This window comes from Epinephelus moara, chromosome 24, assembly GCF_006386435.1.
Source record: "Epinephelus moara isolate mb chromosome 24, YSFRI_EMoa_1.0, whole genome shotgun sequence".
NCBI lineage: Eukaryota > Metazoa > Chordata > Actinopteri > Perciformes > Serranidae > Epinephelus > Epinephelus moara.
Window position 1 is genome coordinate 13,151,562 of NC_065529.1, and position 22,883 is coordinate 13,174,444.

Genomic DNA, 22,883 nt, shown 5'->3' on the forward strand with positions numbered 1-22,883 from the left:
CACACCAGCCCAGATGCTATTGATGAAGACCGCCACTTGTGGAGGCTGAATAGTCCCACAGACACACAGACACCCAGAGGAAATGATGCTATTATTTCTCCACAGCTCTCTGATGTAGATGACATGAATAGGCTGCCGATTTTGATCCACTACATCTGTGTATGAGCAGCACTCAAAACATCCAACCACCTCATGTCTTTGTTATTTAAGCTGTGTTGCAGAGTGAGACGTGAGTGACACAAGAGCCCCTGGACCCATGAACTCCAAAATGTTTCGCATGAACTAATATAAAATAATGGAACAATCAATGTTAAATATTTAATGGACCAACCATTTATGAAATAATAGGATGAATTATTAAAATTCAACAGATTATTGTGACGTTATTTTATCATAGTAATATTTATTTCATTATTGAAATGTTACAAATGTTAAAGTGGTCTGCTTTAATTTCATGATGGAACATTTCCCAAGGGCACCTTCATTCTGTCACATTATTTTATAATGAGCAGATGCTAATGTGCAAATGATTGAATAAAAGGTGAGAGGCAGTGACATCACTGACATGAAACATTAAAGATAAAAAAAAAGGTAAAATGTGACTGTAAAATTAATAAACAATTTTTTTTTTCATAATAAGTCTCATTATGACCCGTTATTTGATAATATGCCATAAATGTATGCCATAAATATAAATGCCATCTCTTTTTTCCCCTTTTGGTCAATTTCAGTTTGTCACTTGTTTTTGTTTGGTTTTTTTGGACATTTTTTGCTCTCTGATGTCCACCTTTTTATTTTTCAGTTTTCAATAAGGTGTAATTAAAAAAAAAAGTGACAATAGTAAATTCAGTTTAACTAATCTCTTTAACTTATTTATATATTTCCCTCAGTGCAGTCATTAAAATTTCATACACTTTGTAACGCCTTATTTATTTAGCATTGATCACTTTTATCCTGGGCTCCACATGGCACAACATAGTCTAAATCTTTGTAATATTAACACATATTATAAACTCGATTACCACAAACAAGAAGTAGCTTAAAGAGTCTTAACCAATGTAAAAATTTACAGCAATCACCTATAAAAGTATTATTTTTGTGCTGTTAAGGGGATGCATGTAAAGTCTTTATTGGTTGTTGTAAATGTGCTAAATTACAGTGGTCCAGTTAGTGTAATCACGCTCACTTAGCAACAGGTTTTATTATATACACACTAGATAACCTTAATAGCAAAATGGAATATGTATGACTGTTTGTATGACTTCTTAAATAACAGGGACCCTCCTGTTGCACTACAGCACCAGAGCCAGATCACATATTATTCTGGTCCTCCCTGTTTTCCAGTTTAGGACTGCCAATAAGAAAATACCAAAGTAACGTCATCAGCTTTTGTTCAAGAATGTGACAAGCAGGTCGCTAAGGAAAAACATTTTTGTAAAGTAAAACATTCAGACAAAACTGGAGGTGAATTCATCCTTTATTAAATCTTGAGAGAAGAAATCTACAGTGGTTTGACACCAATGAACAAGTCATTTATACAGATGACCAATGTCACTCACTGACAGCAGTCAGAACGCTGTCCTCTAGAAGATTGAATATATCTTGTACATACACATAAAGCAGAGTCAAACAGCAAGATGCAACAAACAAGCATTAAATTAATTTAGTATAAACTTGTGAAAATGTTTTTTTTTTTTCCTTAAACACAATTTTCAGTACAATCCATAATGTATTTTCTATTGAATTTGTCTGACAGTGTTTTGTTGCAGCACATTGAGGTTTGAAAGGTGTAGGTTTGCCGGCTCTTGATCTCTCTGCAGACTTGTTTCGATAAACACTTTGGTAGAGATAAAGGGAGTTCTCTTTAAGGCAGAAACCCCTCCACACAGCAAAGACAGGTATTGATAGCTACATGTATCACCCTCAGATTCAGCCTAAAGACATGTTAAGAGGAATATGTGTGGAATGATGAAAGCTCAACAGAAGAGACGTTAACAACATATTTTCTATACACACTCAGACAGACCTGATTAAATATTAAGTTTCCATCACAAGCTGGACCAAATTCAGAGCCGTGCATCCGTTCAAACCCTGGTTGTGTGCCAATTTAAATCTGTCTCACTAAAGTCAATTTCCGTCTGTATGCCATCTGTGTACTGGGGCTGAATGAGAAGTGTTTGAAGTTGGGGGTTGGACGAAGGGTTTGGGCCACCATCAGGTGCTTCTGCAGAGATACATCGATCCTCACCCACCTAGTAATTCAGGTTACGGGCCAGGACGTCACAAACAGCCCAAACACACACACATACATACTCAGCGGCAGTGTGTGTGATGGTGCTCCTCTGAGAAAGACACACTGTTGGAGTCCAGTAGAAACATCAGCAGAGTAACCCCGCTGTTCAGCAGGCTGCCCTCATATCAAACGACCTCAGCCAGAGCTGGAGATTTACACATCCTGAGCTCTGGCTTCTTTCAGTCACCTCTGAGCTCTCAGCGAGCCTAAATGAGTGCTTTCACTCGTCCAGACGCTGGCCGTGGTGTTAGGTTTGTCCTGAGAAACTACTGCCCTGTAAACTGAGCAGTTGGAGGTGAAGCTGAGCTTAGAGGTTGAACTGAGATGAGAGGGGTTGGTAAGAGAGTCTAATATGAGAGCAGCCCGCTAAACTAGCAGGGTTTAACCTCAGCAGCCGGACTGGCTGATGTCTCCACCGGAGCTCTTGGTCACCTCCAAAGTGGTGAAGACCTAAAAGGATAAGGAGAAACACACATGCCAGGGGGCGCAGCTTTAACCACAAGTTTCAGAACACCCAATGGACATCTTTTGAACTAACTGGACTTAAACAATTGTAAAGAACAAAACTCGCTATTCCAAGAAAGAGGTTTCTAAGTGAACATTGTGGTTTGATGTTTTGCTCCACAAAAAGGACTTTCAACATGGACACAGGCACAACATGGTTAAATTAACAGTGTCCAAAATAAAGATACGTGGGCCGAACTTGGTACTAAAAATGGAAGTGCCAGTAATGTAAAACATGAAACAAGGCAATTGAGCAGTTTAATTTGCTGCAATTATCACCCTGCTACATTAACATAATGAATGTGAAATGCTGAGATCTTTAATTAAGCTAATTCATGCACAGCGTTCAGCACAGTGAACACACAGAACAGAAATTTAAATACTCGTTTAACCTACAATCTGCAGAAAACTAACTATGATTAAAAAGGCTCTTCTACTACATGATAAAAAGAATGTGAGGCCTCTAAAAACAGACATGTTAATACTTTAAGCCTCTGCCTGTGGCTGCCCTGTTTTATGTATCCTGATTAAATCTGTGTCAGGCACAACAAGATCATTCACACAGATTTAGAGTGAAAAGCTAGCTGAGTGAGGGAGCAGGAAAAATTTCAGCAGGAAGCAAATGTTCATGACCTTGACAAAGCTAATCAAAGTGCAAAGTGATTTTTTTGTTTGTTTTCACCACATATATGCAAATTCAGATCTTTCAAATCAACCTGCCATGTACAGGCAGGACATCTACATACAATACATACACCACCTCTTGTTTAATTTCAGCATGTTTGTCGAGCAAAAAGCCTTTTGCACTGTGGCATTTTGTCATTTCCTGCTCGTTCTCACTGATTAGTCAACACAATGTTATTGCAACATGCTGTGAAAAACAGCAGTGTTTTGTTAAGCTGTGAAATGTTTTGTAAAGTACTGGAGCCAGTTTCACAAAAATATTTCACACGGATCTCAAGGCCAGGCTTCCTTTTGCTCTTCAACTGGTTTCATACAGGTTAGACAGTTCTGACAATTTTTTAGATTTTAGCTTGATACTACAAAACAGAAAAAAAGACTAATGTCAAACTGAAAACTAAATCCAGACTCCAATGAAGTTCATATAAAAGGCACAGACAGTTTCACAGAAATAAAGACTGACTTAAGCCTAAAGTTAGCCACACTACCCACAGGCCAACTCTAAACTAAGACACGTTTACATGGCAACGGTCAGTGAGTGTGTTACGCACGCATTAGTTCTCTGGTTTTGAGCCTCACCCTGACTTCAACTGTATTTGGGATGTGATGTTTATATGAAACATGAGGAATCAGAGGAAAATATGGCTCATAGTGGTTTTCTAACAATGTTTTTGGGCGAGTAATGAGAGGGGATAGAGTTTCTAGAGCGCGCAGTAATCTGTTGGACATGAACAGAATAAACAGCCATTATTCATTTGCTAAAAACTATCCTGAATCTGAATGAGGAGCAAGAGGAGGTACTGAGCCCTGCTACATTACCAAGCCACATCATCTCAGCTCTGCTACTGCACTGTCTGCACTACTGCAATTTTTTTTGTATTCTTTAGAAAGTTTGCTGGATTTTCACAGTAACATGTCCTTGTAACTGTTAGTTTTTTTTCAAGAGGGCAAACATAGTCTGATAGAGTAACAAAAAAATCACTGTTTTCAGAAATTTGACTGGTATTTAAGATAACTACTACTTCTCCACTTAAGAGCTCTTTCAAATTGATCTGTTCAAAAGTCAGTCCAAATCAGAACACACACCACTGAGGTAATGAAGGTACAAAAAAAACAAACAAACAAAAAAAACACCAACAACAACAAATAAATGAAATAAAATTAAAGTTTGGCAAATAATTGCAGAGTTGACTTCTTACCTCAGCGCAGGTTGGGTGGATGCCGATGGTGCCGTCAAGCTGCTCCTTAGTAACACCACATTTCATGGCTGCGCCGAAGCCCTGCGTCACCTCTCCAGCATTTGGACCCAGATAGTGGAATCCAATGACTCGATCCTACAGCGTGACAGAGTTACAGCAACATGATCATTCACGTGACACAACAAGAGGGACAAGTTCCTGGATGCTACAGGCTCAGACTTGACATGATACTGCATGTAAAAGTAGTAACGATCGTACGTTATCCAGTTTGTTGCAGATGATCTTAGCGTAGCATCTGTTGTTGTCTCTGCCGGGCACAGTGAACTCCAGAGGCCAGAACAGACTGTGGAACACCTGAATACAGAAATACAGTGATGGCCACTTACAGTGTGAACAGTTAAGCCACATTAATATAAGCAATTAATAACATCAGCTCAACATTCAGTCACATTAATTATACTTAGATAGGCATTTTTTTGTGTGTTCGAACCTTAAACATTAAAAATAAGGATGTTCTGTTGTTGAACTAAATCTGCAGTCAGTCCTCTGGCTGCACAGAGGGGCTCATGTTACTGTAAAATATGTAATTATACACTACATTCTTTCTAGCTGGTATTCTGACCAATCTACATGCACAAACACGTCCATGTAACAGGCACATTAAGGCTGCAAGCATCATCTTGCAGGAAACCATAGAAAAAACTAATCTAACAGGATGAGTTCTTTAACTGGTCAAATGCAGCCACACACACCCCTCAGCCTATGTGAGAGCATAAACATTTACCAACATGCCTGATTGAGTCAGATATGTACAGACTTTAGAGACAAGTGAGGGGTTTCAAATTAAGGGGAAAGATTGAAAAAATGTTTGCAGCTGAATCTATTCATGTAAACTGCACTGATTTTGAGAGGCTATATTATAAAGTAGAGCTCTGGTCTTGGAGATGCACTTAACACCAGCCTCTCAGAAGGTTCACACTCAGGTGACCCAGATAGATAAATTATTCAGATGACTGTGTGTGTGTTACCTCGAGGTTTTCGTCCCCGTAGAGCTCAGTGGCTTTCTCCTCTGACAGACCGCAGGAGCCATACTCCAGTGGGGTGAAGACAGTGGTGGGAACGTTGATGTAGTCACACTGCACAAACATGCACAATTAATTACTGTTTGTCGGGGGAAATTAAGTCTTGTGTTGGCACATGTCGCATAATATTCCAGTGATAACTGAAGGGTGGTGCATTTTACGGAAGGTTCCAGAGTATTTTAATAACCTACAGTAAATACAGCAGATCAGGTTTTCACGGAAGATTCAGAGAGTTACACCTGAGATCAAAAAAGGTATCAATGTCAAACTAAAAACTAATTCTTCTAATTCTATAATCCAAATTAAATACTAATAAAAAAGGCAAAAAACTGTAAAAGATTCACCTGTTTTACTGCAGCACACCTAAATCATCACTTATGTTTCTGAATGTGACAAAAACAGTTCATTGGGGATCACCTGTGTGACAAGTGGGACTGGGGTTTTCTACATACTTCACTGATAAATTTCTCTTCAGGATACAACAAATCAATCACACAATTCTATTTTTATTCTATTTGCACATACCTTTTATTACTTATTTTTACTTCCTCTTTATCTGGACTTTTTTTCTATCTTTGTGCTGCTGCAACACCTGACTTCCCCTTTGTCACTGTTATAGACTGTGTGTTTTGGTGTTTGGAGTTATTATTGTGGTGGTAGGTGGTAGTAAGTGTCTCCTAGTGCCAATGTACCTTGACTGTTGAGCCCCCATAGAGGCGTCGTGCCAGCAGCTTGCCAGCCTGGATGGCTACAGGTGTCAGCTCCCACTTGCCTTCCAGGATGTCTCCGACGGCGTAGATGTGGGGCACGCTGGTCTGCTCCTCATCGTTCACTGGAATTTTTCCGTTCCTGGAGGACGTAGGGAAAGGTCAGTGAGGAAGAACAAACCATACTTTATTTTTTTTATGCCTTTTTTGTACCAAAGAATTACATTTATTTTGGCCAACAAAACAGTCCTAGAGAGCAGATTGTGATTAACAATCTTTACTCAGTGTTAGTATTTATTCCTACTTATTTGACATGTTGTAGGTAAACTGGATATTTAGCCAAAGGATCAACATAACAGCTGTGTATCCATCACAAGGCAGAAATCAATTCAAGCACCCCTGCGGTCATGTGGGGCAGGATGGAGAAACATAACTGTAGTATTATATAAGCCATATATTTACATTGTACAGCAGCAGAACAAGCAAACCTGCTGATGGCCCCTGAACCCAGTGAGTCCTCTGGCTGTGTGTCAGCTGAATCAGAATACTATAAAGGTCATAAGACTGGGTACATGTGACCCACTGAGTGCTCTTTTAAGCTGGCCTCATGCTGTCTTAATCCCTGCTGACCTCATAGGCTGAACCGTTCAGTCATTCACAAAACAGAGGCGAGACAGCATCCTCAAAGAAAAGGCCACTTTTTCAATGTTTCTAATGTTGGAATAAATCATCAACTGCAAACATACAACTTTATAAGACAACTTTAACGCTGCTTTTCTAATTAAGGCATACTAAAAAGGACAATAGAAAATGCATGATGCAAACCATCAACCCAAACTGAGCCTAATTATATAATCTGATAATATAAAAGCAGACAATGTATCAAATGACACCAGCATGAAACGCTCTTAGATTTAGATAATTCATTTTATGGCATTACAAAGCAGCTGATACTCTGTACAGGACACCCCTCCTCTTTCCGTACCAAATCCCTCAACGCACTCACACACCACCCCTGCAGAGAGCCGTGGGACGACAATAACTGCTGAATCACCATGACTGTACCACGAGTCTTAAAGGCACAGGCCACCCCCTGTAAAGTGATGGTCATACCAGTATGTGGTGAAAAAAATATATACAATGAGATAATAAACTTACTTGGGGTTGACTTTGACCCCAGTCTTGTCTAGGCCAAGCTTGTCTGTGCATGCGTCTCGGCCCACCGCTATCAACACCTGCAGAACAAAGAAATGGCTTGTAGTTTAAAGGAAGTCCTCGAGTCATTCCTGCAAGGAAGTTGCTGGTATTTTATTTACACAAGAATGGCTGAACAGGATGCTTGAGACAAAACACAAGAGGTAAAAACTAAAGAAAAGAAAAAGGTATTGCAACATATTCGCAACATATTACATGACATATTACATATGTCTTACTTGGAATATTTCCACTCTTGGATCATTTTCCACTGTCTGATATCAACACTGTGTCACAGCTTAACATCAGAACAACATGGTAGCTCTCTTGCTTTTTGAGACTGGCACTAAAACCTGATTGTTAGCTTTGGTTTTTAACATAAAAACGGCAAAGAACAAATTACATCAAAATCAGAAATTCACTGATCATGTAGAAAAAGCCTTCTCATCTTTCAGCCAGTCACATATCCCCTGCCTCTTGAGAAAGCAAGCTCCACCTGCTGCCACATTTAGTCAGTTAGCATGTTAGCTGGAGCAACAATGTCAAAGTATTTCTGAATCAACCATCTACTGCTACTGTAAATAAACACAGAGACACGGAAACTAATGACTCCTTTTGTTGTGTTTGGCTTAACAAGGCTGTCTGTGCTATCTACCTGACTAGTTAGGCGGGGTTGTGAACGTTTATTATTACTCAATGTCACAGTAAAGAAACTGTTAAAGGCAGCAGCTAGCTTTTTTCTCAAGATGTTCCTCAGAGAAAGACACACACAACTCTGCAGATTAAAACTACAGGTAACTAACATTAACTCTTCACTTTGATACTGAGTGATAATTCAAGATCACAAACCAGCCTGGCTAGATAGTCAGCTAGGTTGGTAGCATTCGTAGGCTTCTAACGCTAAAAGCTAAAGAGGTTAACTTTATCTGTGCTTATTTACAACAACAGCCCAGATGTTGAGTCAAAATAACTTTACCATTATTGTTGCTCTACCTGACAGGAGCCAGCTGGCTAATTTTAGTAGCTTACTATTTTAAGAGGCACAACTTTTCCCCCCTCAAGAATGTTTCTCCTTATCCCGCCCTACTGTGCAGTGATTGGCTAGTACTCGTTACATTGACACGTCAAGGTCAGAGGTGGTTAGGGTTAGGGCAAAGAGGTCAGGGTGAGGTTAAGTAAGAGTCAAACGCAGCTCAGTAGGGCCTGACTATATAAAACTCTTGGGGATAAAAATAACGTGTTTAAAAGAGGGGGGGAGTGATGACAACCCCATGGTCATAAAAAATGACATGAAATAAAAAGTGTCATTATGAAATTAAATGTGACATGAGGTAAAACAAAAAAAATATGAAACAAAAACTGACTTTTGAAAATTGATATTTTGAATTTAAATGTTCACAATGAAATAAAAAAATATGTCCAATAAAATCCAGCTATTACAAAAATGAGTGTTTTTTATAATAAATCCTTCAATTATTTTACAATTTGTTGGTCCATTTATATATTTTACAAAATTCATTTGAATAATTAATTATTTAAAAATGTCTTTTTTATTTATTTCATATTGAACACCCAATTTACCCAAAAAACATCACGAATAACTTCCAAAGTATTCTACAACAGTAACATCAATAACAGATAGGAACGGATAGATCAGTACATACAGTGTTGTACTCGCCCTCGATGATCTCATCGGTTTCAGTGGACTTGGCTGTCACCTTCAGCCTGCCTGGAGTGCCCGCTTCCAGCTCCTCTATCTGACACACAGATGCAGGAAGGTCAGAGGGGAGAGGGTCTTTATGTCAAATGCCAAGATGGGAGATAAACTTATGATGCAAGAGGGTTCGACAATAAATCTGATACTGTACAATTCAAGGTTCAAAGTCTGCTGACTGCCAGTTGCCTTTGCTACACACCGAGGCTTCCTTAATTAAGATTAAATTGTTAAATAAATCTTTCTTTAAATTGGAAAATTAAAAAAATGGACTTGATGCACAAGCTATAATCTTTTATGGGTTATACACGTTTCACCTGCAGCAGGCCATATTTACACAATCATGCGCCATGCTTCTGTGTGTGTGAATGAAAGTGCTGAATCAATTAAAACACTATCCATCATTCTAGTTAATACTCACCTTAGTAGGGACATATTTGCGGAGGAACTTGACACCATGCTCCTCCATGTGCTCTCCGGCACGGTTGGCCATGTCCTGGTCAAAGCCCCTCAGCAGGATGGACCGGACCATGATGGTCACATCAAGACCCAGGCCGGCCAGGAAACCACCGCACTCCAGAGCCACGTACGATGCTCCGATCACCAGGGTCTTTCCCGGGCAGTAAGGCAACGAGAAGAGGTCATCACTGGTGGAAAAAAAACAAAACACAGACAGACACAGAGGATATCAAACAGAGTGGGTGTAAAACATAAAGCTGCAGTGCTATACAGCTAACCATAACCTTTCAAATGTCTCAATGCATTTTCAAAGTACAACACATGCTGCTGTTGTCTGAAAACTAAACTTGAACTCGTCTTAATTTTGTCCACACCTTCCTGCCATAGCACCTCCACAGTGACACCCCTCTCTCCACACACACCAACTCTGCCAACAATGAACATGCCTAACTATATGCAACACCATAGGACACCTTACAAAATACTGTCAATACAGAAGCATCCAGGATAAGGTTGTATCTTATGTCAAACAACCTCTGGTTTGAAGCTTTGTGGGCCTAGGTGAGCAGCCATTTGTAAGTTTCCAAAAACAACAGCATAATCACCAAACACACTTGAGGATAATCTTACAAAACAATTCCGACAGCTGGGAGATTAATGGGTGCCCTGAGGCAAAGCCACCTGCAGAGGATACAAGCGTCCAGATCATTAAAGGGTGTGTTTGTGCTTTCAGACATCACACACTGGGGCAAGAGACACTTGTGCAGACACATGCTGCACCATCCTTCTGGTCTTAAAATGAGCTTTGGGTGGGGTTTTCCAGTAACACAGCCTGTCATTAGATAGGGCTGGTGGTGTTAGAGCCACCATGTGACTGGCATTGTGCTCTTACCTGGTGATACAGTACTCCTTGTCTCCGGGGATGCCCAGGTAGCGTGGCCTCTCGCCTGTGGCTAAGACAAACGTAGCCCCTGTGTATAATGTCTCCTTTCCTCGTTTGTTTGTTGCCTGTCAGAAAATACAAACAGAAGCTCTGAGATAGTGTTGGAGCAAGGAATACAGAGCGATAAAAAAAAAAAAATTAAAAAAGATTAGAAAAGCAAGCAACAACAAGGGCAGCCAAAGATGAATGTTAAATGTTCAGCAAAGCCTGTTCCAGAGAAAGAAAACTAAAAAATAGGGTGCCACCACAGGCTGGACAACATTTCAAAGCAGACAGCTTATCAAGATTAGTGTAGAGTTTTGGGATAGCAACTTGGGCAGTAGGGAAAAATCTGCTTATAATAGTTATAGAAATTGCTGTTTGTCAAGTCTCATTAAACTAGAACCAAACCAGAAATCCCAGTAAAGCGTCTGCACTAGTACAGTCAAGGTTCCTTCATGTCACAAGTACTCATTTACCTTGATTTTGTGTGGTTCAAGGAACTCTGCATACGCATTGACGTAGTTGACATTCTTGTCTCTCAGTGCAACCCTGTAGCCCCAGTTCAGTGAGCCAATGTAGTCGTTCACCCCCGTCTTCATCGTCTCCCAGTTGTGCTTGACTGAGTACAGACAGACAGACGCCCATCAGTAGAATCAATGGAATGCCAACAAGTAACTGTTGACTAAGCTTGCTTTTGATTTACCGCGCCAAACCGGTGTGATGTCCCCCCTTCGTGACCTCCTGGGTCGCTGCTCTGAGCCCTCACCTGTCTCATTGAACTCCCAGCCGAACTTGCGTGCGTCCTGCATGGCGGTGCCCAGCATGGCCGTCTGGTGCATCAGCTTCTTGGGAATACAGCCCACGTTCACACAAGTTCCACCGAGACCTGATCACCACAGAACAACACATTAACACGTGGAAATAGCCAGTTACAGACCATATTAGATTTGAATCTATTAAGCATCACTTGTAGCTAACGAGGTGTTGTGGAAGTGGAAGTATCTTACCCCAGGTTGTTCCCTTTGGTGTAGGCACAACATAGTCCAGTACCATGACCTTCTTCCCCAATATAGCAGCTTCCTGTTGCCAACAGAGCCAATGTTACTGCAACATTACTTAAATCTGTAATTTACTAATAAGTTTCTGCAGTCTGTACGCAAGCTTAGGTAACACTGTGAATGTGTGTAATTGTGTCACCTTTGAACAGGCCAGGCCTCCAGATCCTCCTCCGATGACAATCAGGTCATAGTCGTAAGATTCATTTTCTCCGCTCAGTAGCTGCTGCAGGCTGCCGTCTTTATGAGCCTGACAGAAACATTAACACAATTTTGCATCAATACAGCACCTGTAGGTCAATCCTGTAGTGACAACACGCACAACTCATTTCAAATATAGCTAGAATGACTAAAAACAATCAAATATTCATCAGAGCTTCCTCACAACAGCTGTTATTATTCACATGTGCCCCAGCACGAGCATTGCTATCTAAATACGAAGCCATTATTTGCTGTGGCAAGGCTTTTTCTTAGCCATGTCCTGTTAATGTGGGCCTCGATTTAGCTGATGTTCTATCCAGCCATTGTGACATCATATGCAACACTGCATTAGCCAGCAGACATTTCGAAATGAGTCAAGAATGTCTACAGAAAACTTGATGATACTATGCACCCTGTAACCTAACCAGACTTACGCTTTATTTCAATTACGCACATAAAACAGTACATGCCACAAATGCTAACTTGAATCAATGGCTCAATGCGGCATGTAAACAAACTGCCACGTATACCAACAGCATATTAACAGCACATCTCATGTACCCTCTGCTCTGTCACTCTCCTGTAATTTAACAATACTGTCGTATTAACCAATATTAGCATCACTTTCCCATTGTTGTCTGCCCCACAACTACACTGCACTTGGCACACTTGCTTACCTAGCGGACCTGACAGAGTGAAGGTTTTATCTGGATATAGAAATATATGCGTCTGATTTTGTTTCATAGATATAGGGGTGGGCTATGGGACGCAATTAAGTCATGATGTTCAGACTTTTGCTGGGATGAATTTTAGTAACTGGACCTATTTGAATTTTATTTCAATACCCCTGACTATAAGGGTTCTTACAAGTTTAGTGTGTGAGAAGCTCCAGGTTATGGGTTGTTACGTGGAAAGAGCCGATAGCTTGTGGTGGGTGAATCCGAACTAAAGTTATTGTACCGTCCCTCTCTTGGTAGTAGTTACCACAGCATCTACACTACATGTTGCAGTTTGATTATCAGCTGATAGAAATTCACTGTCATACCTGCTGCCTGCACTCATTTAAGCAGGTTTGCCTGCCCATGCCACTACTTACTGTACCAAGCTGTGCAGAAAAATGGTGTGCAGCCGCTGTTTATGTAAAGACAAAATAACAATTTGCTTCATCAGGCCCATCATCCCTCTGCAGCAGGGAACCTGAGAGGGCATTATCATGATCACAGTTAGCCATTTCCTTGTGTTTCTAGTATTTGCCAAGAAGGAACATGCACGCCATGGCTGACTGGCATGACTCCTTGGCACACCTAGATGTTTAGGTTAAACCCGTTTCATTCCTGTTTTATCTGCTGTGACAAAGATCTACTCAGTACTCTTCTGTGTTGAGTTGGGAGGGAAATAAATCCTACTGGGTTAAGCTTCAACTTGGTCCAAACAGGCTCGTTTTTACACAGTAAAAAGGCATCTGAATGAGCCACTCAATTGAGTAAAATTGCATAGCAATTATGTATTAAGAAGATATGCAAGATTTACAGCGATGTAGAACACAAGGATTTTGTGCATCAAAGAAGAAAATCTCTTTAAGACAGTCAGATAGATTCAAACATTTGCTCCTCACCTGCATTGTTTTGTCACAGCCGCCGACATGCGTCTTGTTGATGAAGACATTCGGAACACTTCTCTGTCCGGTCATCTCGAGCAGCATCTCCTGGTAGTTGGTTCCATCCTCTGGACAGAAGGGTTAATGTTGTTTAAGTGCAAGTTAATAGGGTGGTTGAATTCTAACAATTACTTCAATTCATCTTCTTTTCATTGGGTATCATTTGCACTTCTTCCCCATTAAGCATCCATTTAGATGCTCTGCCTAAAGCACCACCATACTGATTGATACGCAAATAATATGCAAATAAAAGGGGGAGTATGACATGGCATGAAATGTTTCTTCCACTGAGTTCATCATTTTGTGTATCAGCAAACCTCCAAATCTCTCTGTGCTTACACGATGGCCACTTACTACACGTACAATATATCAATATTTCCACTTATTAGACCTGGAAGTCAAATGGATCTTTGCTTGCTAAGAGGCTGGTTAAAATCCTGCACTCCCCTACCAGTGGAAATACTCATTTCTGCATCAGCAGAAATTTATAGCTTTGTCTTACAGAATCTGACTGTGGTTAAGTCAAATTTCCTCTTGCGGGCAAATTTTGCCACAGCAGTTATTCCCCAAAATTTTAGTACTGTCCATCTAGCTGAAATTTGTGGGCCTAAGTGCTTACACACTAAGTAATTTCCTTAAGTGGAGCTCTCTTGGTTTATATATATATATTCTAATTGATCATTCTTTATGGTGATTAAGTTCGTAAAGCATCAGCATCCTTACTTCCTTCAGCATATAAGCAAGACTGTAACTGCAAGACAGAGCAGGTTAGAGTTTACAGAGATATGGCTCGGGGCCAAGGTATCTTCAGTGAGTGACTCAGCATGTTTTGTGCTGCTGCACAGGAAGACAACATCCACGCTATATAATGGGGGACACTTTGCAGCTGTGTGGATTCAAACTCAACCATGACAAAGCATTTTAAATTTAAGCAAGGTGATAACGCTTCCCTTTAACCCCTCCACCCTGCTGCTTAGCATCAATAAGCACAATATAAGGATAACATAAAATGGTTATAACATATAATGACATATACTGTGGTTGTAAGCAAATATGAGGACATGTTTAACTGTTTATTAGGGTACAATATCAACATAACTGCTTCTATAAACACGTATTTTATATTGTTACAGCTGTGTTTTACTATCATACATCATCTGTTTACACACCAGCCTACACTTATGAGTTATGATTGTTCACAAATAGAGTCAAACACTTATATTTGTTATCTACATTATGATCTGTTGTCAAACGTGTATTCAGTGCTCATTCACTGCTATATAAATGCTATAAATAGATGGGGTAAAGTTAGTGTTACTAATGTACCAGACTGTAACAAAATGAAACGTGACTTGCAGCATTATATTTACAATGCATACTAAAGAAATCATCTCCATCTTACCTATGAGATCCAGCTCCACCACATTACACTCGACTTTAAGCTCTTTGAACAAGTCTTTCACCTACAAACAAACAAAATGATATATCAGTTTCCTCAGTCACATGGTACATCATTTTTCAAATACACAACACACCACTGAAACCCGAAACGCCCTTTCCTATTAGCAGATTCCCTTTAAATTGAATACTGAAACACTCCACACCTGTCATTACAATTATTAGTCGCCAAATATGCTATAGATTTGTTTTAATAAGATTATATAATCCTGTTAATTGTTAGCTACCACCCTCTGCCTTTAATCTATGTTGGCGGAAGACAGAATTTAGCTACAAGAAACCACATTAAAAAGTGTTAACTTTAAGGGAACAAGTGCTCATTAGTAAACCGGAAGTATGCCGAACTGACAATGAGCCGTACGCGCGAGGTCTAATTAGGTGTTAAATCAGCTATGAACTATAAATTATGCAACATGCGCTAACTTTACTAAGAAGTAACCACATTCAGATAAGAGGCTCTGGGGTGATATTATCTCCAGCAAACAGTGTGTAAACAGTAAGTATGCTAAAAATGTTTGACGCCAGTTGTTTTGTGTTGTTTGGCTAATGTTAAAAACGGCATTAAGCCTCGAGCGAAGTGAGGTCGGTGGCTGCATTATCGTAACAAGGAAAAACCAGCAATTAGACCAAGCCCGTGTACTTCGCGGGAGAATATGGAAGTTTCCGGCCGGCGTAAGCAAGCTCTGCCCCCTCCATAAAATAAATACCTTACCTTGACACAATACGGACAGTAGCTTTTACTGAAAACCATCACTTGGTTTGTGTCAATAAGCTGCTGTATCCGAGATTTGAGTTCATTCTTCCCGGTGTCATTTTCGATGGGAGGCATTTTCAAGGTATTTCCGTCTGCCTGCGCAGGGCAAGCTTCGATAGACGGCCGACGAGAGAATGAGGAAAGACCCCAAATAAAACCGCACCAACTCTCTCTTAGTAAGCGTACGAATGTCTCTCGGCCTTTTCTCCAAGAGAAAATAGTAGAAAGCAGCTGAACCGCTGGTTTGACCTGCTCTCCTCTCCCTCTGCCGTCTGCAGTCTGTCTACCAGCCGCGCCAAACGTCTTTTACCATTTCTTGTCCTACTACTTTGGGTGCGCTCGATCTAAGACACCTTGTTCACCGCATATCCCGTTGCATGTCATTGTCAACATAACAACTCCGCCCACGCGGTCAATGCCGTACTTCAAAACGTACCTACCTACACAGACGTCACAGGGTTGCCTATTTACATGCCGTAAAAGCACAAAAACTATTATACCACCGAATTATTCTCATTTTAATCAAAGTATTTAATCAGATACGTGTTTGCTTATAAAAATAAAGACTTAATACTAGTTGGGACGACGGTATCAAAACAGGGGGCCTACAGGCGCCACTGGAAGACAGCTAATACTTAATTAAGAGGAAAAAGTCAAGTGAAGAAGAGCATGGCCTGTATTATAGATAACATCTGAACTGAATTAAGTCGATACTTGATAACGTGGTTGCACTGAGCAGGTCAGAGTTCTGTTCCTACATTACGTTACGAGTGTATATAATACTCGGTTATCTAGCGCCATCTGCCGGTGAAAATAAGGTACGACGACTAACAGGTGTACTGTGTATACCCATGTGGGTATATAAGTATATGCTTGCACTCAAAAGTTTTAGTTTAATACAGTACAGTAATAAAAAAAATTAAGTACACGTGACACAAAATAAATGTGTCACATGACCCTTGTCTGACATGAAGTTTACATCAGGTTAACATAGCTTTTTATTGTTGTTGTTTAAGCATTTAATTCTGTGTCATATAAACATAAAAACATTGAGTTCACATTTCACAACATTTTTTTTAATTTTATGGAACTATAAAAATATATTGTGGCAAGCTTAGGTTTTCCAGTTGCTAAAGTAAGGCAAAGAGATGACTTTTAAATCACCTCAACCCAACTTTATGTTCAACACTCTAATATACACTAACAATGTATACAAACTCATGGTGCAAAATGTCTTTCACCACAACATTAGCTGTAACCCATTAGAACCATTGTGTAATCTATAAACATTTATCACTGTGTAATGGGTAACATGAGTAAATTAGAACACATTTAGACAGTTTTCTTCTCCTAATGGCCTTAAACACATTGTCTCGCAGCATGCTGGGAAACTCCATCTGCCACAATATGTTAAGTGCACAATGATAATGTTGTTTATTGGCCTTAAACTGATTAGGCAAGATCAGCTCTGTCAACCCAAAATTAACTCAAAACTAACAAAATGTTGAGTTAACACCAAACTTGTGTGAAGCTTACAAGGGACGGGTTTTTGTTGCAAGTAAACATAAAGTTTTTATGTCATTTTGATGGTCCAGGGCATTTATGTAGACTTAACATTAAAAGTTTGCGTCATGGATGGATTGGGGTTTTACAGTGTACTACTCTGTCTCCTCCTCTTCTCCCCAATAAGGTATTTATTTTTCTTTAAAGGCTTTTCCTATGATCATTTCAATATTTTATTATTTATTAACATAAACCAAGTTTTCAGATGGAGCCAAAATACACCAGTGTCCTCAATCAGATGGTTAATGATACTGACATCAGTAGAGATAGGCATCAATAGAGATAGGCATTCATGGACATGAACAGAATGAGACAATGGCCCTCTGGGCACAGACAAGTAAAAAGGTCCTCCGCCCCTTCTGACAGAAGCAAGACACACAGACTGCAGTCATTGGACACAACTTTTTGTAATCATTTTGTATCTCTTTATGTTTGTTTTGTGTCTTTTTGTAATCATTTTGTATCTCTTTGTTTGTTTTGTGTCTTTTTGTAATCATTTTGTGTCTCTTTATGTTTGTTTTGTGTCTTTTTGTAATCATTTTGTGTCACTTTATGTTTGTTTTGTGTCTTTTTGTAGTCATTTTGTGTCACTTTATAGTTGTTTTATGTGTTTTTGCAATCATTTTGAATCTCTTTATGTTTGTTTTGTGTCTTTTTGTAATCATTTTGTATCTCTTTATGTTTGTTTTGTGTCTTTTTGTAGTCATTTTGTGTCACTTTATAGTTGTTTTATGTGTTTTTGCAATCATTTTGAATCTCTTTATGTTTGTTTTGTGTCTTTTTGTAATCATTTTGTATCTCTTTATGTTTGTTTTGTGTCTTTTTGTAGTCATTTTGTGTCACTTTATAGTTGTTTTATGTGTTTTTGCAATCATTTTGAATCTCTTTATGTTTGTTTTGTGTCTTTTTGTAATCATTTTGTATCTCTTTATGTTTGTTTTGTGTCTTTTTGTAGTCATTTTGTGTCACTTTATAGTTGTTTTATGTGTTTTTGCAATCATTTTGAATCTCTTTATGTTTGTTTTGTGTCTTTTTGTAATCATTTTGTATCTCTTTATGTTTGTTTTGTGTCTTTTTGTAGTCATTTTGTGTCACTTTATAGTTGTTTTATGTGTTTTTGCAATCATTTTGAATCTCTTTATGTTTGTTTTGTGTCTTTTTGTAATCATTTTGTATCTCTTTATGTTTGTTTTGTGTCTTTTTGTAGTCATTTTGTGTCACTTTATAGTTGTTTTATGTGTTTTTGCAATCATTTTGAATCTCTTTATGTTTGTTTTGTGTCTTTTTGTAATCATTTTGTATCTCTTTATGTTTGTTTTGTGTCTTTTTGTAGTCATTTTGTGTCACTTTATAGTTGTTTTATGTGTTTTTGCAATCATTTTGAATCTCTTTATGTTTGTTTTGTGTCTTTTTGTAATCATTTTGTATCTCTTTATGTTTGTTTTGTGTCTTTTTGTAATCATTTTGTATCTCTTTATGTTTGTTTTGTGTCTTTTTGTAGTCATTTTGTGTCACTTTATAGTTGTTTTATGTGTTTTTGCAATCATTTTGAATCTCTTTATGTTTGTTTTGTGTCTTTTTGTAATCATTTTGTATCTCTTTATGTTTGTTTTGTGTCTTTTTGTAATCATTTTGTATCTCTTTATGTTTGTTTTGTGTCTTTTTGTAGTCATTTTGTGTCACTTTATAGTTGTTTTATGTGTTTTTGTAGTCATTTTGTGTCTCTTTATGTTTGTCTTATGTCTTTATGTAGTCATTTTGTGTCTCTTTATGTTTGTCTTATGTCTTTATGTAGTCATTTTGTGTCTCTTGGGCCCCTGACCTCCTGGGCTCATCAGCTTGTGCTCAGTAGGCCTGTTGAGTAATCCATCAGCCTACATTCTCGTGGTTCTCTGTGGGCCAAAGCCTTATTTATAAATACAGTCTTCTACACCAAAATCATGAGTGGCTTTTCTACTCACATTTACATTTTTTTTTGTCAATATAATAAATTAATTGTATTAGGAGGCTGGGAATTTCAGAAGTAGGCTTACCTGTAATATCTGAGGAATAATGAAATATTCAGTTAAATGGCATGTATAGTGTCTTATTTCCTTAATGTGAAGTAGGCCCCATTGGGTTGGAGCATATTTGTTTGTCATATTAGGCTTGTTATTATGAGTAGCATAAATGTCAACAGTGGCTGACTTGGCAAACAGTGCAGTGCTCAGTTCCCCAACATGATGAGGAAATTTGATATCAGAGTTGTAGAACAGGTGAATCAGAAACAGGAGAGACTCATATGACAGGGTGTACATCAGAAACTTGATATTTTAAAACAAACTGACCAAAGCTGCGAAGCCATGGTTAAGGCTAAGTCTAACATACTTTATTTCAGATTTGTAACCCTACTGAAAATAGTGATCAGACATTCAGCTGGTCATGGACACATGAACATCCTTGTACACTTAGATCCCAGTGTGTTGAAAAACTATTTATCAACCAAATGAAACATGAAAAGTAAATAGATTAAATTAAATATAAAAAAAGTATCTCACCATAATAAATAAACAATATCAATAAAATCAATATAACTTAGTAGCTACAGGAAATAATTCTTCAAAATATACCAATATGTAAATGTATCCATGTACAAACTGAATTCAACCAGAAGTTTGGGAAGGACTTAGAGAATCTTGCCTTATGCATGTGAAATTTACCCATTGTAAGTATAAGATTTGTCATGTAACTCAAAGGCTTATTTGAATTAAGTGATAATGCACCTCAGCTTCTACCCATCATTTATTTTTCCAGTGTATGTATTCAGTAGCTTTATGACTTAATGTACATGACTAGCTTTCCCCAAAAGTTTTTCAACTTAAAAACTTTTCTCAAATGAACATTGTTTATGGCTTCATCGTGGATAACAGCAAGGATGACTTCATGGTATATAACATTCTTCTACTTGGAAAGTTTTACTTACACAAATCCAAGTATTTGTAAGTGAAACATAGGTTTAGTGTGTTTCATAACGACTTTCTGTCTTATTAGAAAGCCCTTACAGGGGAACTATGCCCATTTTCAAAATCCATATGTTATTCTTATGGTCTAAGACAGTCCAAAATATTAGTAAACATTAACAAATCTCTCTCAAATCCAAAAACTAGAGTGCTAAATTTCCAATTTGTGATGTCATAGGGTATAAAGTCTGCTCCACAGACAATAAATGGTGAAAGATGACACTGAGAGCACCCAAGGTAATGTTCTGAGTAGGCCTATATGGGTACATTTTCTGCGTCAGAACTTAGCCTACTATAGGATAACGCCTGTTTGGCTATAAAAAAGAAAACAAAACTTATGTTTGATATAGTCATAGCAAAAAGGGTTATTTTGTGAGAATGGAAATTAGCTCCCCCTCCTTGCTTTACAAATGACATGGTTTCTTGTCTACATCATGAAGAAATCTGATACACTCTGTCTAACTCCCTCATCAAGTTTTCTAAAATCTGGGGACCTTTTACCAAACATATCAAACGAGTAATGTGGAATTTATACTTTTGCGTTGAATCGACGGCCATAGCTACGGCACCCACGCCGTAGCCTGACATGCACCTCCCCAGAGATGTAACTACATGTCGCGGTGATGCAGACCTCTGTGCTGTTCTTGTAAGCTAAAACCATTTCCCTCAGTGGAAACAAAGCTTTTATTTACTTTTATCTAACAGATAAGAAAAAATAAATTGTGAAGAAATAAAGCCTCCATAAAAATAGCATTTTTTATGTAGTCCTGATTGTGATTTATCCTGGCTTCATATTTGCAGAGGAAATCTCCGCTTGTTGCTAGGCTAATTTATAAAATGTAAAATGCCATAGGCTTGTGCTAATAACATTAGCATATTGTATTTGTTTGGAAAACATGTTTAGTATGACAGTTGTTTTGTCGGTGAATGTTGTGAGTTGTAATGGAGCCAAATTATGTGCCCTTACCTTTGTTAAATGTTGCTGTTTTATATGAGAAGAGGAAAAGATCGCTAGCCACTAGGCTAATTTATACAATGTAAAATGCCATAGCCTTATGCTAATAACATTAGCATGTTGTATTTGTGGGAAAATGCGTCCGGTTAAAGACAAGTGTTTGTCTGTGAATGCTGCGAGTTATAGACGAATTTGGCGAGCGATTTGTGTATGCCGCCATCTTGCGGTGGCGCCATTGCTGCGGTGACGTGTCAGTCATCAATTCATTATGCTGTCATTGTGAACTGACTCTCTACAATAACAGCATCATGAATAGCGGGATTGATGATGTTAGACAGTGGCCTCCGGTAACTGATGAAGGTATCTTAAATGAGTACCGATATTGAATCATTTATTTGAGCGATAATATAATAATAATATAATAGACTATATCATTAAACACTGTGTAATATAACGTTAGCATATGCTACGTGTGCTGACCTTAGCAAGCTAGCAGCGTGACATTTAATCATTATGGACAGGCTACGTGACTAAAAACAACAACAACACGTGTTTGTGTTTTGTTTTAGGTATTCAAGAATATTTTATTGATCGCCTGGCCTCCGATGACCAGAAAAACGGCAATTACAGGTCTCTGATTGAGGGTCAAAATTACCTGAGCTCCGGATGGGTCGGGCAAATTTTACACCGCCTTTTAGACGACCATCACATCATATTGAAGGCGATCAATATTGATCGCCTTCAATATGATGTGATGGTCGTCTAAAAGGCGGTGTAAAATTTGCCCGACCCATCCGGAGCTCAGGTAATTTTGACCCTCAATCAGAGACCTGTAATTGCCGTTTTTCTGGTCATCGGAGGCCAGGCGATCAATAAAATATTCTTGAATACCTAAAACAAAACACAAACACGTGTTGTTGTTGTTTTTAGTCACGTAGCCTGTCCATAATGATTAAATGTCACGCTGCTAGCTTGCTAACGTCAGCACACGTAACGTATGCTAACGTTATATTACACAGTGTTTAATGATACAGTCTATTATCTCCCTATTACTCTAATCTTTCCTGCTTATCGCTCAAACAAATGATTAATTTCTATATTAATATCGGTACTCATTTAAGATACCTTCATCAGTTACCGGAGGCCACTGTCTAACATCATCAATCCAGCTATTCATGATGCTGTTATTGTAGAGAGTCAGTTCACAATGACAGCATAATGAATTGATTACTGACACATGTCACCGCAGCAATGGCGCCACCGCAAGATGGCGGCATACACAAATCGCTCGCCGAATTCGTCTATAGTGAAGCCGATTTGTGTACTTGTGTTTGAAATTGTCGCTATTAAGCCATGTTAAATGTGTGTTTAATATGTGTTTTGAGTGTGTTTTGAATCAACTAAACCTTACAGCACGTCACAGAAACCAAGACACTAACTAGTGTTTTGGAGGTGTAACTGCAGAGAGACAGACACACCACTG

The 22,883-nt window shown here is 38.7% G+C and overlaps 1 protein-coding gene across 1 annotated transcript; it reads right to left on the minus strand.

Annotated features, from left to right (window-relative positions):
* Positions 1–1,459: 1,459 nt before the first annotated feature.
* On the minus strand, positions 1,460–16,190 carry txnrd3 (thioredoxin reductase 3). The gene is made up of 16 exons (XM_050037483.1): positions 15,842–16,190; positions 15,074–15,134; positions 13,630–13,739; positions 11,956–12,063; positions 11,766–11,838; positions 11,525–11,644; positions 11,235–11,377; positions 10,726–10,841; positions 9,796–10,021; positions 9,325–9,417; positions 7,625–7,701; positions 6,452–6,608; positions 5,706–5,813; positions 4,936–5,031; positions 4,678–4,812; positions 1,460–2,743 (listed from the first exon to the last, which is right to left on the minus strand). The coding sequence occupies exons 1-16, from the start codon at positions 15,956–15,958 to the stop codon at positions 2,681–2,683; spliced, it is 1,803 nt and encodes a 600-aa protein (XP_049893440.1). The 5' UTR covers positions 15,959–16,190; the 3' UTR covers positions 1,460–2,680.
* Positions 16,191–22,883: the final 6,693 nt, after the last annotated feature.